Source organism: Cibotium barometz, chromosome 45, assembly GCF_041138505.1.
Source record: "Cibotium barometz isolate CiBa-2024 chromosome 45, ASM4113850v1, whole genome shotgun sequence".
Lineage (NCBI taxonomy): Eukaryota > Viridiplantae > Streptophyta > Polypodiopsida > Cyatheales > Cibotiaceae > Cibotium > Cibotium barometz.
In genome coordinates this window covers 41,411,863-41,427,626 of record NC_141090.1, presented here as the reverse complement: position 1 = coordinate 41,427,626, position 15,764 = coordinate 41,411,863, and the positions used below count along the sequence as shown (strand labels likewise).

The following is a 15,764-nucleotide window of genomic DNA, read 5'->3' as shown; positions in this document are numbered from 1 at the left end:
AAAGCCCTTTATGGTTTGAAACAGGCACCCAAGGCATGGTATGATAAGATTGATGCATTCTTTCTTTCCCTTGGACTTTGCAGACACCAATCTCTATGACTTTGCTTAGGATGCTTGGCTTTGCTTAATTGTCTTATATGTTGATGATTTATTGATCATTGGCTCACATCTTGCCAAGATTGAAGAGCTGCGGTTAGATTTAGCTCTCACCTTTGAGATGACTGATTTAGGACTTCTTTCTCCACTACTTTCTTGGGATGGAGGTCTATCAGTCTTCTGATGGAGTGTTTCTTAGCGAGTACAGATATTTGCAGTAGCTCCTAGAGACATTTGGGATGACCAAGTGCCATCCAATTTCTTGTCCGATGGATCCTAACTCCAAGATCTCCCGTGCTGATCCCGCTCCCCTCTTCGAGGACATTACACAATACGGGAGGCTTGTTGGTTCTCTAATTTATTTGACTTACACTAGGCTCGACATTTCTTATAGTGTCAGTGCTCTCCATTAGTTTTCTTTAGCTCCTTGACATTCTCATTGGCAGCCCGCTCTGAGGGTTCTCCGATACTTATCCGGTACCTTGGACTATGGTCTCTCTTTCAGAGGAGGCATTGAGCTTGTTGGATACTCTGATGTTGATTGGACAGGTGATCAGGATGCTTGATGATCCACTCGCTTCACTTTTGGTTCTGGTCTTATTTCCTAGGAATCCAAGAAGCAAAATACAATTTCATTATCTTCTACTGAGGCTGAGTACCGTGCTTATCTAGATACTTGCTGTGAGCTGCTATGGTTATTCCAGATGTTGAGCAATCTTGATGTACTCTTGGATTATCCAATCCGTATTCTTACGGACAGCGAGAGTGCCTTGGCGTTGGCTCGAACTTCATCCTTCCATGGCAGGACCAAACATATTGAGGTCCACTTTCACTTTGTTCGTGAGCTGGTCACCGATGGCATCATTACATTGGAGTATCGTTCTTCTCAGGACAACATTGCTAATCTCTTCCAAACCTCTTCCACGAGATACTATTGATCAGCTCCTTAGTACTTACCCATATGGGAGTTGGACCCCCGTGCTAGAGCTGAGGGATGGTGTTGGACATGTCATCTCCAGCGCTCTTTTACTCCATTTTATCCCCTTTTTATTGAAATAATTTTTTCTGATATTTTTAGGGATTTTTCCCATATTTTTCCACTATCTTTATAGCTTATTTTAGTCATTTATATCAATCGTGGACATTTGTCCTCAAATGCTACTTGTCGACTGCTCTACATGAGATGTATACAAGCATGGCCATTGTGCCTTCATATTTTATTCAACATACATTCAATATTTCAGTCTCTAGCTCAAGTGCTGGATCTCTTTGTGGCTGTCTACCGTCTCTTGTGTGATTTCTGTTTGCTTCCGCTCCACATTCACATATTCTCACACATACGTCACTACCATATAAATGGCTACAGATTGGAGAGACGGAAAGTGCTAGATTAGGCAGAAGTTGGTCATCTGCAGGTGTCTTTGCAAGTCTTTGTGCTGACGTGGGCAAGGACGGAATGTCAACCTTCGCATTGGACGGAAAATGGTCTTGCAGTGTTGGAGAACTTGGGTACCTTGGATGAGCTTTTCTTGGATCTTTTCCTTTTATGGAAGGCACTTTATATGGACACCATGTAGCTGAGGACTGTTGCAATGCAAGTAGGGGAGAATGTGACACACCTCACCTGTAGGATATAGCATGTGCAGGCCCATGGGAAAGCACAGGTGCCATGTGGCAGCAATGATGTGGCAGGTCATGGACCTGGCTGACAACGGCAAAACAAACTGACCAGTAGTATTGGTACGTATAGATACATGGGTAGCCAAATCTTCATAATCATATGCGTTTCTCAGCGTTGGACTTCACAAAGCGTTTCTCTATAGGCGAAGTGCTAGCCAACCAAGAGTGTAGAGTAGGTCACAGGGCTGCAGTTCACGTTTTCACTCAGCCAGATCTCTTGTACAGGAATTCAGGTGTAATCATTCTTTTCTTTTACATAATACAGACAGTAGTTTAGGACTCTTGTGTGTGCTGTGTTTGATTCCACCGCACTCTTCTTTCTCTCTCTCAAAACCCTAGCACATAGGCACAAGTGTTCTACAAGTTCCTAAGTTAATTCTCTTCTCTTAATCTTGTTAATCTTTTCTGCTCTTGGAGTGTTGTATGGTGCATTTTCTTAGTCGATTGACTGGTCACTGAGCATGCCAATATGAGGCATTCTGATTCCTGGGATGATGTTCAGTTTGGACATTGGTACACAACCCATTCAAACAAGGGGAGTTCTCACTTCTTGATACCTTGTGAGGTGGAGTTCGTGGGCCCACCCTCCTTACCCAGTCTCTGGATATGCTGCGGGATACTGAACCATATGGTCTGTTAGTTGTAGTGGGATCTACTGCTGACTTGGCTGCTGGGTGGTCTCTGCACAGTTGCCGGGCCATTTGCCATCCTTCTGTCTGCTGTCTTCATTCATCAGATCCTATGCTGGCTAGCCCCCTACATGAAAGTTCTTTTCAATATCAACATTAGAGAGCGCGCGCGCGCGCGGGGCGGGGGGGGGGGGGGGGGGGGGGGGGGGGGGCGGGGGGCAGTGTTAGAAACATTAGATATGGCACGTACAAACACATGTGAAATACAACTGCAGGAATGTACAGATTTAGATAAGGTACGTTAAATATGCCACTATTTTTCTTGTTTGAATAGTTTAAATATAACATATGCTATGTTCAAAACACTAGTCTATAAACAATATGTATGAACTGCACATGGAATTCATGGATGAGTTATAGGGGCTGTACCTAATAAGAGGTCCATGACAAACATGACCTTGAAAATTTTCATAGAAGCTTGTACATCTTGTACGCAATGTGTACAAGACTCTGTATGGTACGCAAGCAGTATGCAAAGTAGCATATGGATTGCAGGGTTAGGTGTGAGTACAGAATGCACTTTTTTGGGTTTTCTGGGGGAAGGGTGGGGGCAGAAGGCAAGGCTTTTCTAAATTACTCATTTTCTGTCAGGCATATCACTGCGTGAGAACTTCGGAAACAGTGGAGCCCTCTTAAGTATAGAAATCTGTTGTGGGAGAAACCATGGCTCAACGAAGAGTAGGGATGCTAGATATGTGTGCCAAAGTAGAAGATGCAGTGTCCTGGGAGGCCACCATGACCAAGAATACTATTTCTGCAATTGCTTTATCTGTGTTCACCAAGACGCCATGTCGCTATGGTGCAAGATTGAGTGTTTGGGTCATAACTCACTAGTACACTTCATCAGTCCACAAGTCCCAAATTTATTGAATGTTATTTGAAGCTAAATTTAAGTTCTTTTTCTTTCTGTAGGTTGGAGAGGCGTTACCAATAGCCACCTCCAGTGTTGATGCTGTCATATGCACACTTGTTCTGTGTTCTGTGAAAGATGTGGTAGCTACCTTAAAAGGTACCTTCATGGTTCTGGTATGGTGTATTGGGTTGCAATATGTGCTGTGTGTGCACAATCTATATGATATCCCTTATGAAACTTTTAAGAAGTCTCTTGTCAATGGTTACTAATCTGCGTTAATGACACTTCCATGCAGAAGTGAAAAGGGTGCTAAGGCCAGGTGGTCACTTCTTATTCATTGAGCATGTTGCTGCGCCAGGTAATCATAGATTAATGATATGGATATCAAGCCTTGTTGCAAAAGCTCATCTCTTCCTTGTGATTGGATTGCAGTGGGCAGTAGCCTGAGGTTTGGGCAGGACCTCTTAGACCCTGTTCAACAGTTTCTTGCTGATGGTTGTCACCTGACAAGGAATACATTGGTTAGTATCCAAGATGCAAACTTTACTGTCGTGAATGTGAAGAACATCAATGTCCCCAATCTTGCCTTGCTCAGTCCTCACATTATTGGGATGGCTCAAGCATGAATATCATGTGGATAACCCTACAAAAGACAGCGTTGGCATCACCAGCTACATTTAAGCGTGTGAGCAGGATGGGACATATGTAGTTATGCATATATGCAGGTGAAAAGAGTCTGAAGCTGGCAGAAACTTGTACCATAACACTTACAACTATATGGCTGAGTAGTTCAATCAATGTGCACCTTCAGGTCATAAGCCTGGTTTAAGCTGCTTATGGATTATAGAATTCAATGATAAAGTAGCAACATTTAAGTTTTTATGATGAAGCTCTGGCCTATCATGCTTGTTTATTCATCAAGCTCATGTTATTTGAAATTCACCGGAAAAACTCTGGAAAATACTTGCAAAGAAATAATTATTACAATGATGCCTTGTCTAAACAGGCTACCCTTAAAATGTTGACATCTTTTGTACCTGCCCTCTTTTTTTTTTTGTGGGGCAGGAGGGTTCATTTCTGTAATCACATCCCTTATGGGGTAAAGGGAGGGGTAAGGATCAAGCTCGTGTCCTCAGCATCCAGTGCACAAGCTCTATCACTGGGCTATCTTTTGTGCTTATGCTCTCATCATAGGAAATCACACTTGCATCATATGGTGGCTTTGCATCCGGACTAATCTATATTTGGGTTGAGAAGTACCCTAAGTTAGTGTGAGAGTTGAGGAGAACATAAGATACAAGCTATGGTTTGGGTCAGCATGGGAGTTGACAGCATGGTTCTGATCAGTGGATGCTAAGCGTTTTTGAATATTAATATAACTAGTATTTGACCTGAGGTCATGTCACTGACATCAAAACAAAGCTGAGAAAATAATCAAACATGAAATCAAAATATGATGTTTTGATAAAAGAGAGTGATGCAATGTATATATGACTAACTCTTTGTCCTATGCATCAATGGCTGCCTCGCTAAGCTTTTCTCTCATACTGCACCTTGCTTTTGCCTTACAGAATGATAGACTCGCCTCTGCCGCTTATGCTGTTAGCAGCAAGCCCAGTGATGGAGTGTGAGCATGCAGCAGGCCGCGGGGTCAAGGGCAATCATCTTCAATCCCCTGTTGGTGGGCAGGTTCTTTGCAGGAAGGGGTCGCCACAATTGGTGTCACCACAGGTGGAGTTACAACAGGCTCATGGGTGGAAGCGTTTCTCTGTTCGAGTCTTAGAACGAGCTTGCTCCTTGTGACCCCGGCTTGAAAAACAAAAAAAAATCAGGTTAGAGACGCAAATATACACATGTAGAGGGTTTTCTTGCATGGAAAAAGCACCATTTCAATATGAAAAGGGGACATAAGTAGGTCTCAAGTACATGATGAGATTAATCTGCTGCTATCCGCTCAATTCAGTGCCTTGCTCAATTCCTGCAGAAGGAGCTGCCCTCCCATTGAAACCTTGTTTCAAAAAGCTTCTCTCTCTCTCTCTCTCTCTGTGTGTCCATACAAGTGTCTTTTTGAGGTGTAATATTTACTGTGTTCCAGTCCCAGTGTTGTGGAGGTGTTCACAGCTCTTTACACCTTCACTCACATGGCGGTTGGTTATATTAATGATTATTAATATTGCTTTCTTTTAATGGTCTTATCGTTTTTTAATCAATAAATCTTGTTTGCTTGTTAATTATGTTCAGTCTTTTCATTAATGCATGTACATATGAAAAAAATAAATTAAGATTGTGCATTATAGATGCGCATGTATATATACATATATATACATGCGCAGATGCTATACTACAGAGATCAGTTTATGCGTATCTCAGCGGATGGATTCATACAGAGACCTGGATACATGGATGTGTACATGCCTTAGTGCCCGAGTGGCGATTGGCCAGCTCAGAGTGTCATCACACCAGCTTGAGATTAAGGCAAGTAGGGCAGCACGGATCCCCAGAGCAGAGAGGATATGCAGACAATGCCAGGAGGAGGTTGAGAGTGAGGAACATTATGTATGCAGATGCAGAGCATATATTGTCATTAGAGAGAGATACACCACCATCTTCAGTGGACATCCCTCACTCCGCCAGATCATGGAGTCCGCAGTAGTGCAGATTTGGCGAGTTCTTGTTAGAGACAGCACCACAGAGACACTGATACGGATTCATACCACATGGAGAGGTGGGCAACAGCTCCAACTCCTTGATTTCTTCCAGAGATCTATCCTAGTGCCTACCTTGACACAGGAGGGGGTTACACTTCAGCGTGCTGTAGACCTCCGAGCCAGACGGAGACTGAGAGCACGAGGCTACCAAACTCCCAGACTACATCAGAGGGAGATCACAGAGATACGGGCTCGACATCAACACCATATCCACGAGCGGCTAGCTCACTTACACTAACACCTGGAGATCATGCTCCGAGGTATTTTTGCCTCGCCATCGCCTATGTATCACATATTACACCCCCATTATGGTACTGGTTGGAGCTAGACAAATTTGCATTGCATTCTTGTATACCCTACGCATATAGGTTGCATACTGAGCCTCTAGCAGTAGTGCTCCATCCATCACCCCCCCCCCCCCACTAGCTCAGTACTTTCATACTTTACTTCATGTTCATTTTGTCCTTTTTTTTTGTGGACATCCAGAAGACATTGACAGTTGTACATTGATTTGTCTCATAGGTCGAGTTCGGCCTCTAGTAGACGTTAATACAGCTTCTTTCTTCTTTCTTTCTTTCTCTCTCTCTCACACACACGTATTTATATAGATGTATATATAGATACTTTAGTCTAGGTATCTATTATATATATATATATATATATATATATATATATATATATACACACACACACACACACACACACACACACACACACACACATATTAGGCCAAAAATCTATTAGGATATGTGTGTGTGTGTATAGGTAATGTAATGTAATAAGGCTATATGTATTTTATCTTTAGGCTATATATATTTTAGGCCACACACACATATATGGCTAAAAATGGATTAGGCTATATGTATTTTATTACACACACACACACACATGGTTGAAAATTTATAAAATGATGTTCTTCATTTCTCATCAAACTCTTGTTCAAGCAAACTATCTACAAGGGGGTCAATATTTCGGAATGACTACAAGGTACTCATGCTATTATTCTCGGGTCAAAGCACGTATTGGTGGTACCACTATTTTTCCTTTTTGGTGGTACCATTTGTGCAACTTTGGAGAAAATTTCAAGTGTATTTGGTCTTTCAAATGTCAATAATAAGGACACATTTAAGTGTGTGATGGTGTGACGAGGAGTCGGGACAGTTATGACTGGGAGTGGGGTTCTTCATGCGTGCGGACTGGCAGAAACGATTTGTGGCTTGTCCCATTCTGCAGTTTAGAGTAGCCGGAGAGGAAAACAAGCTGAGAGCTCCCTCACATTCTCTCTTCCAAGCGAAGCGCAAGCATCCTTCTGGTTGGTTCTCACCACCTTCCTCCCCTCAACACACAACTCTTAGCAGCAAGATGACGACGACTCCTCGAAAGTCTATGGCCAAGACTAGAGAAGACGACACTGCAGCTAGGAAGACTCTTCCTCAGAAGTCCATGATGGGAGGAGAACCAAGCGCATCTACAAAAACAAAACCACCACCTTCCTCGTAACAACACAAATCCCACAGTAGGATGAAAACGACTCCTCATAAGTCTCATAAGTCTGTGGCCAAGAGAAAACCAAACTTCAGCTGGGAACACTCCCGGTCAGAAGTCTGTGTGGCAGGAGAACCAAGTGCATCTCCGAAAACAAAACCATCGCCTCCCAAAACAAAATCTTCCATCAAAGGTGACCACCGTTTAAGCTTCTGGTTCTCTCCGCCCTCCTACTATGTGGATTAAGATGTTCACAAGTGGCAAATTGCATTTGTCTTGCTAGCTCATGTTCGTGATTGTGCATACCCAAAGTTAACAAAGTTTTGTCATTCGGTGGAGGAGCTCCACGCAGAGTACAGGCTTAGTCTTGAGGGCAAGTTGATCAATGAATGACCTCCCTAAAGAACAGTAGTTATCAATTTTCAAGACTCGCCACCAAAAGAAGATGAAGATATACGTTAACGTGGTCAAGTCAGAACTAGAGTTGATGAGTGCCAACTCCTCTATATCAAAAGTTTTATCAAGTAGCCCCTTCTAATGGTGAGCTGACAGCAAAGTTTGCACAAGGCTTTGCTTATGATGAGAAATGTGCAACAGCTTTAGCTGATCTAGCTAAGCACCGCATTGCGTGGGCAAAATTTGGCGGAAAGTCTTGGAGAACTGCAAAACACAGAAAGGAGGGCTGCAACGAAAGCTAAACAAATTTTGAGCGGACTACGGGTCATGCAGAGAACCGTCACTCTTGGATGGTGCAACATCTGTAGATGCAATGTTGACAACAATGACAAGGCTCTACGATGGGACTGACAACACCCTCTACATGGAGTTGGTAGAGGGGTTAGCAAAAAAAGTCAATGCCAGGGCAGATGTAGAGAAAGAAAAGCTTGCTCAAAAAAGAAGAGGGACAAGCGGCTGCACACTGAAGGATTGTTTTCTGCGTACAATGGACTACACAGCGAGCTCAAGCAACTGAGTGCACAATTGGCAGAAATGAAGGGAATGGCAAACCTTAATGAAGCAGAGGTGCTGAAGATGGAGGAAAAAATAAGTGTGGTTCGCAGACTGCTTTCTAGAGTTGGTGTGAATGAAGATGTGGTGCAGCTAAAGAAGGACGTGCTGTCATTTGCAGGCAAGCACTGAAGATGTTGTCAAGTGCTTGAAACACTTTTTAGAGCTTCACAAGTACTTTTCAGAGTGCTTGGTGGTTTCCTAAGCCTAATGTTTATATTGTAAGCACTTTAAAGTACTTGAAAGTGCTTCACAAGTACTTTTCAGAGTGCTTGGTGGTTTCCTAAGCCTAATGTTTATATTGTAAGCACTTTAAAGTACTTGTAAGCACTTTAATGTTTATATTGTACTTGAAAGTAGTGAAGTTCTTTAAAGTACTTTTAAGGACTTTACTACTTTAAAGTACTTCAAAGTACTTTAAAGTAGTTCGTACTTCACCACTTTAAATTACTTTAAAGTACATCACCACTTTAAAGTACTTTAAAGTACTTTTTGTTACTCTCAAGTACTTTTTGGTACTTTAAAGTCCTTCAAGTGTTTTCTAGTATGGTAAGCACTTTCAAAAGTACTTTTTGGCACTCTTAAGTGCTTTCTGGTATAGGCACGCACTTTTAAACGTGCTTTTTAGTACTTTTTGAGCACTTTCTAAGCACTACTCTAAGAACTTTTGAGTACTTTTCAAGTACTCCAACTGCTCCAAGTGCATTTTGGTACTGTACATGCACTTTTCAAGCACTCTTCAAGTGTTTTTTAATATTCTTCAAGTCATAAGTTGTGTTATGTCGTAAATGATATCCCACTTACATTGCTCTCTTCCCTAACCTATGTAACTTCGGTTGGTGTTTGGTATGACAAGAAAAACATGATCTTTTAGAATTTGAAGTTGAGGAATTGTCAACCCATAGTGCATTTGTTGGAACGGCAATTCAGTTCATACAACACACTCACCTAAGGGAGATTCAACCCAAGCTTATGTCGATGGTGATCTCTTTCTTTCTTTTGAGCTCTCTTATTTATTTAATTTTATTTATTAAGGTTTATGCATGTCTGCTATGCTTGAGAATTAAAATTTCTTCTCTAAGTGTCATAAAGGTCCTTATTGTGGTATTTACAGAGTTTTGGGGACCACTCAAGCAGAAGGATTTATGAGAAAAAATTAAAAGCAAATTTTGACGTAATTATTTTGAGCAAAGGAGGCCAAGGAATTGATTTTTGGCATGAACAAACAATGAATATTAGCAAAAGCTTTGCTAATATGAAAGCTTTAAAATCTTATAAGCTTTATATTATAAAGCTTACAAGCTTCGATGCTTTACTTCAAAAAGCTTAAGTGCTTTTCTTCAAGAGATCTATCTCATTACGCTTTTAAAAGCTAAGTCATACAAAATCTTAATGAGGGGAGGGCTCCCTTGGTATACCCTCACTCGCACGAGAAGCGCATCTGGTTACAAGTCTGTCTACCTTGCTGATGACTGTGCTACGTGTGGGGGACCCTTGTCAAGTGACCACGTGGCAAGACTTTTCATTCTAGCATGTAGACACAAGAACCACCCTTTTTTATTTTCGGTACTATGTATGACAAAATCGACGTGTGCTCAGTAGCAAGTGTATGGAGGAAATTCCTGAAATTGCAAAGTACTGGGCTGCTAGTGGGGGTGCCCGTATACGAAGGCTGAGGGTGAGTTTTTTATTGCTAGTCTTTGCCTCTACAAAGTTATAATGAATTGATATGTCATGTTACTTATGTGCACACGTCCTTTGACTTGTGCCACATGCACGAATGCAAATGAAAATCCTTATGAGGAATCGAAAACCACATCTGAGTTTATCCATGAACTACTAAGTGGAGCTGAGATACTCAAAGTGGATGAAGAGGTTGACAAGACTGTGCAGAAGTGGGTCACACCGCTAAGGATATAGAACAATAGCATGAAGGTATATACTAATCACCTCAATGGCATTGATGTAGAATGATAACATGCTAAAAATTTGGTTGTGTTGTCATGTCAAAAAATATCCATGGGCATGTGGAAACTGCTAGTACAACGAAGAACAAAGGCGATGGTCAAGTGGAAGAGACCCTGTTTGACATTGCTATGTAACATAAGAAGAAGCATAAGGGTGCACCTGGACAGGTTGAAGGATCGCAGTCAGCGAAAACCAAAAAAAGTACATCTTGACCCTCCTAAACCCCGTGCATGCAAGAAGCTTTAAGATTCTTGCACAATGTACTCCTGGTTGAAATGGAGCTTGTATTGTAACACTTTATGCATGAATATGAAACTTTTTTGCCAGACATTGTGTATGCCATTTGGCAAACCCTTTGTTCTCCGTTAGTAAATGCATGCTATACTATTTATGACTGTAATTTTTTTTTCAAGGCATTTGACCAAGTGCCTTAGTTATTGTAGTTAAAATTTGAGTGATTGGTAGCAAGCCTGACCCACCCGTCCAAGAACATGTGCATATCAAAAGGGTGCTACCTAAACCTCAGCCTAAGAACCTTGCACAGGAAATGTAGGAAAGCCAGATCTTCTTGCATTGATCTTGGATTTGAACGGCGTTGTAATGGTCACCCACGACATTCGCAAAAGCAAAGAGCCTCCTGATTTATCATATGCCGATTTCGATGTTGTGAGAGGAAGGACTCCAATGTGGTTCACTATGTGAGGAAGGATGTCGCATTCTTCATCTTGGCTACGAGCCAAATAGCAAAGGTGTTTATATGGAGTTGCTGCAAGCTGGAAAACTTGCAAATAAGGATTGATTTGTGTTTTCCAGCTGTAAAGGATAGGTTGTCCGAGTGGGTGGGCCAAGAAATATGAGGTTTCTTCCTTTGAGTACAGGGAAAACCCGTTTTTTTCAAGATCTTGAGGAGATTCTGGGCTCTGTTACCATAGTACATCAACAAGAACACACTGATGTTGGATAATAGCCACTACAAGAAGTGTTATACAAACCAGGATGGAACATATGTTATCCTTCCTACTCTTGAGAAGCAGATAGAGTCACAGTGGATGAATTTTCTGGGAAGGGATGTTTTGGATTTTGTGCACAGGTGGGTGGAGTCAATTGAGCGCAAGGCTTTTGCAGAAGAGGATGTTTTCAATGCAAGATCACAGCTTGATCAGGTCCGAGCGGTGCAATACATAGAAGAACGCTTATGCTTTGGAGCTCACATATTGTCCTATGGAGAGTGGATGCGCAAGGGAGTTGTTAGACGGTGATAATGTGGTAGACCAAGTACCATGTACAGTCAACTCCCCTATATCGGCTTATGCTTTTGTTGTACATGGATGTAGTTCTCTACAGCACTTAGTCACTGAATACTTTTGTTGTTATGGATGTAGTGCTTTACAACACTTTGTCATTGAACATATGTAAATTGTTTACATGGATGTAGTACTTTTTGTGCAGCATATTGTTGGTTTTCCTTTGTAGTCTCTTAGTGCAAGTCAAAAAAAGGTTCTCCTTTTATAGTATTCTTTGTACATGGATGCTGCACTTAGGCCTTGCATTCATTTTCTTTACTAACTTCCAGATGTGGCTAAGATCTCTTCAGTAGGTGTATCTTGTTGTTTGCTTCTGAAGCTCCCTTTAAATTACGATACAACTGATTTTGTAGTGAACTTTCTGCACTGATGACATGTAAACTTACTACGTTGATGACAAGTAAACATACTGCCTACGATACAAATGATTCCACTGCATCGATGTGACAAGTAAAACTTAATAGGCACATGCAATTATTACTGCTCCCTTACACAGCTAGAAGGCAAATTACATCTATGGCATGTCTTCAAAAGGCATGCTATTGTATATGTCCTCGTATACCTCACTAGTTAATCTATATACATTTGGCTCACCCTCCATAGGATACAAGGGAAACTTAAGGCATCTAATCAAGTGTGAGTAAAGGATGGCAGGAGGTTTATTGTCAAGTAGAATGTATAGATCACCATGACATAGAAATGTCCTTCAACCACAAAGGGCATCTTTTTGATGCGATTGTGCCCTACATCCTTCTCGGTCGTAGTTGTCAACCGCTTTGGTGCAGAGCACTTCGGAATGTAGAAGTCCTCGCCCTCTTCCTCGACATTGACTGCAAAGTTATGCCCTATACATAAGGCATCGCTTGGATCATCGTGGTGGTGACCAGCATACATAGGCACATCAGCACCACCATCATCACTTGAAACATCATCTGCATCTTCATAAATATCTTTGGGTTGTATCGTCAAGTATTGCCACATTTCTACATATGCTTTGTTTTGGCATCTCCTCCATTGATTGTGCACACAAGCATCACAAAAACAAGACAAGTTTCTACATCTCAATGCATGCCTATCTATACTTGAGTAACCATTCACACAATGCAAAGACCGTGATCCACTCACACACATGCAATCCCAATGTATATCTCTTTGTACATCACCAACCTTGATTTCCCAAAATACCCAGTTCACTCCTTTTTGGACAACATATGGTTTCCACTATTGCTCATTGCATTGAGAAATTCCACCACACTTGCTACATTATCTAATGTCCATCCATTTGGCTTCAATTGCTCACTTGTCAGCGCTCTCTTGATTACTGCTCCATCCCCGTCATGCTCACCTTGCCATGTCCTGATCCAAAATAGTTATGCAAGCATCATCTTAAGACTAGTGAGTTCAAAGTATCTCGCAACAAAGTAGAACGAACGTCTTGCTTTAAATTGCGATGCCACACCATCAAACCACACCCAATGCTGCTTTAGATTACTACTGTGTTCTTTCAACCACCTATTATGCAAAAGAAAATAGTGCTACACAAACAAGGTGTCATGGACCTTATCATCAGAGATATAGAAATGGGTGGTCTTTTTGATATCGCCCATTGTTTGCCAAGCGCACGTAAGATATGTGAACCAAGATGGTCACCTAGTTTGAATACCAATGCATTGATTGGATCTCATTCTGCACTTTGAAAGAGTAATTTTTTGCAAAGTCCACCACACTAAGACCACCACATCATCTGGGAACTTTTGTAAACAATCTTTGAATTGGTCAGCCTTCCATCTGTAAATATAGTTATGTTTGATAAAAGTGGTTAGCTTCTCTTTGAACAAAGAAATGAAACTTTTGCACCCTACTTGCCAAACTACAAGATCCTTTTTTTTTTGTGGCCCTCTTCATCCACTTCTTGTGTCTCCACATCAACAAAAAGCTTGACAGTTACCAAGTATTTGTCGTCATGCTCCTCACAAGCACACAATGTCATCCTTCCTGTACCACATTGACCACACATTCCTAACAAGCATCTCTTTGAGTGGAACGCCGAATTCTCTGGTTTTGTACATATAGTAGGGACTCCGAAAGAGTTTTCAGGCTGTGAAATGTGGATTTTGTTGCTGCACATGTAATACCACCTATTTCGGGAACACACATTTTATAATTGCAGTTGCAATCCAATCCATGCTGTCCAAACCTCCCTTGCTGCATTCTATTAAAGGCATCTTTCAGATACACAACCTACACATGATACTCACAGTAAAAAGTATTTCGGTCCTTCAATTTGCACACAAAATAAGGCTTGAGACCCTCAAAGCATCTAAGGGAAATCTTCACATCAGGATGTTTGTCTTGAAATCTTCTATAGAATTCCACATGTGCCAAGACACCATATAAATTTATAGTTAAAACAAAGAGATCACTCTACAAGAGTTGTTTGCAATTGCAATTAAGAGCACTATGGATATTACCTGAGAGTACCCTGAGAGCTACTAAGTGTACTTGAGACTTTCCATGCATACTTTAAAGAACTCCAAAAAGTACTTAAATACTTAAATGGGAGAAAAAAGGAGATAAGAAAGTTGTACGAGCTTTGCAAAGGGCAAAGTAAAACACAATACCACCTTAGCAAAGTGTTTGAGAGGATTTCAGAAGTAACTGAGAGCACATTCAAGGATAGATTGCATACCTGAGGCAAGTCAGGTAGATGTACTGGATGCATCACAAAAGCCTTTCTACCAATCCTCTTTCGACATATATCTTTTTCGTTTGGGGAGACATGGGTCTCTATTGCCCAAAATTCAAATACAAGGTCTTAAATCTCAGGTGTGATGCTGGTAGTACGATGCACCTGTCGTCGTTGGCATGTAAACAGGGGGAAGAGTCCATTGTCATCCTCACACGCAAGCGTGAATTGGTAGAAATGATGTTCCTCCTATGTATACCTAATGCCTTGGCAACTATTCTACTACTCAAGAGCTTTGCATCCTCTACATCATTAGCATTGATACATGCCATCATAGTTGCCCTTTTGAAAAACAACTCATTATTCAAGTGAGGCACCTTCACTTTGGCCAAGGTTTTGCGAATGTTGGAGAAAATTTCTCTCTCCAGTTCCATTGCTGGTGGTCATAGCCCACGGAATGTTGGATGTAGGAGGAGTTGCCCAAGAATCTCTATTTTGATTTCGTGTGTCAGTCCTTGTGTTTCCTTACGCCAGCACTTGGCCAGAGCTCTATAAATCTTCTTTCTTTGAACTTCATCAACTTGGTCATTTTCTCTCATCCTTTCCATATCCTTTGCCCTGCTTCTCTGTTCTCTCTTCTTTGCACCCCAGTAATCTCTCATACTTGGTATGAATTCTTATGGAATTTGCATTTGGGTGCTCAGACGTGGATCCACGGTGGCATTGATGAAACCTGCAAAAAATAACCATCCATTAATGGCATGAAGAAATCATGATGCAAATGCAAAATCAAGGCTATTGACATCTCATCGGCTAAGTACCCAGCTTAGTCTGTAGCTCCAATGTGTTTACATCTCTACACCTTAGTATCCTAGAACCGACATCTCTCTATTCTTTTGAAACCTCTTCACTGTGTGACTCCGTGCACTTGGCTAAGTCCTTGGTACAACGTAACAAATGGATACCACAAACCATAGCTCAAAGACTCTCAATACTAGGTACCAGCTGAATATTCGGAGAGATCTTCCAAATGATTGGGTACTATAGACGATGATGCCTTATTCAGAAGCTAAGCTGACAACAATGAATGGGGCATTGGGTTGTTCTACATGGGATACAGATGCATAAGAAAGGAAGCTTATTGTTTGTCTTGACTCTGCGCACGAGAGAGAGAGAGAGAGAGAGAGAGAGAGAGAGAGAGAGAGATGCGCATAACAATGGAAGCTGTCTTGCCTCTGTGTGTGTGTGTGTGTGTGTGTGTGTGTGTGTGTGTGTGTGTGTGTGAGA

At 41.5% G+C, this 15,764-nt stretch overlaps 1 protein-coding gene across 1 annotated transcript in view; it reads left to right on the top strand.

Moving 5' to 3' along the window:
- Positions 1–4,348, top strand: part of LOC147612769 (uncharacterized) — a 91,650-nt gene extending 87,302 nt beyond the window's left edge. The window contains exons 4-6 of the mRNA XM_086783343.1: positions 3,378–3,474; positions 3,614–3,676; positions 3,751–4,348. Coding sequence (XP_086639469.1) covers positions 3,378–3,474; positions 3,614–3,676; positions 3,751–3,944 — 354 coding nt within the window. The 3' untranslated portion in view covers positions 3,945–4,348. The remainder of the gene's footprint in view (positions 1–3,377; positions 3,475–3,613; positions 3,677–3,750) is intronic.
- Positions 4,349–15,764: the final 11,416 nt, after the last annotated feature.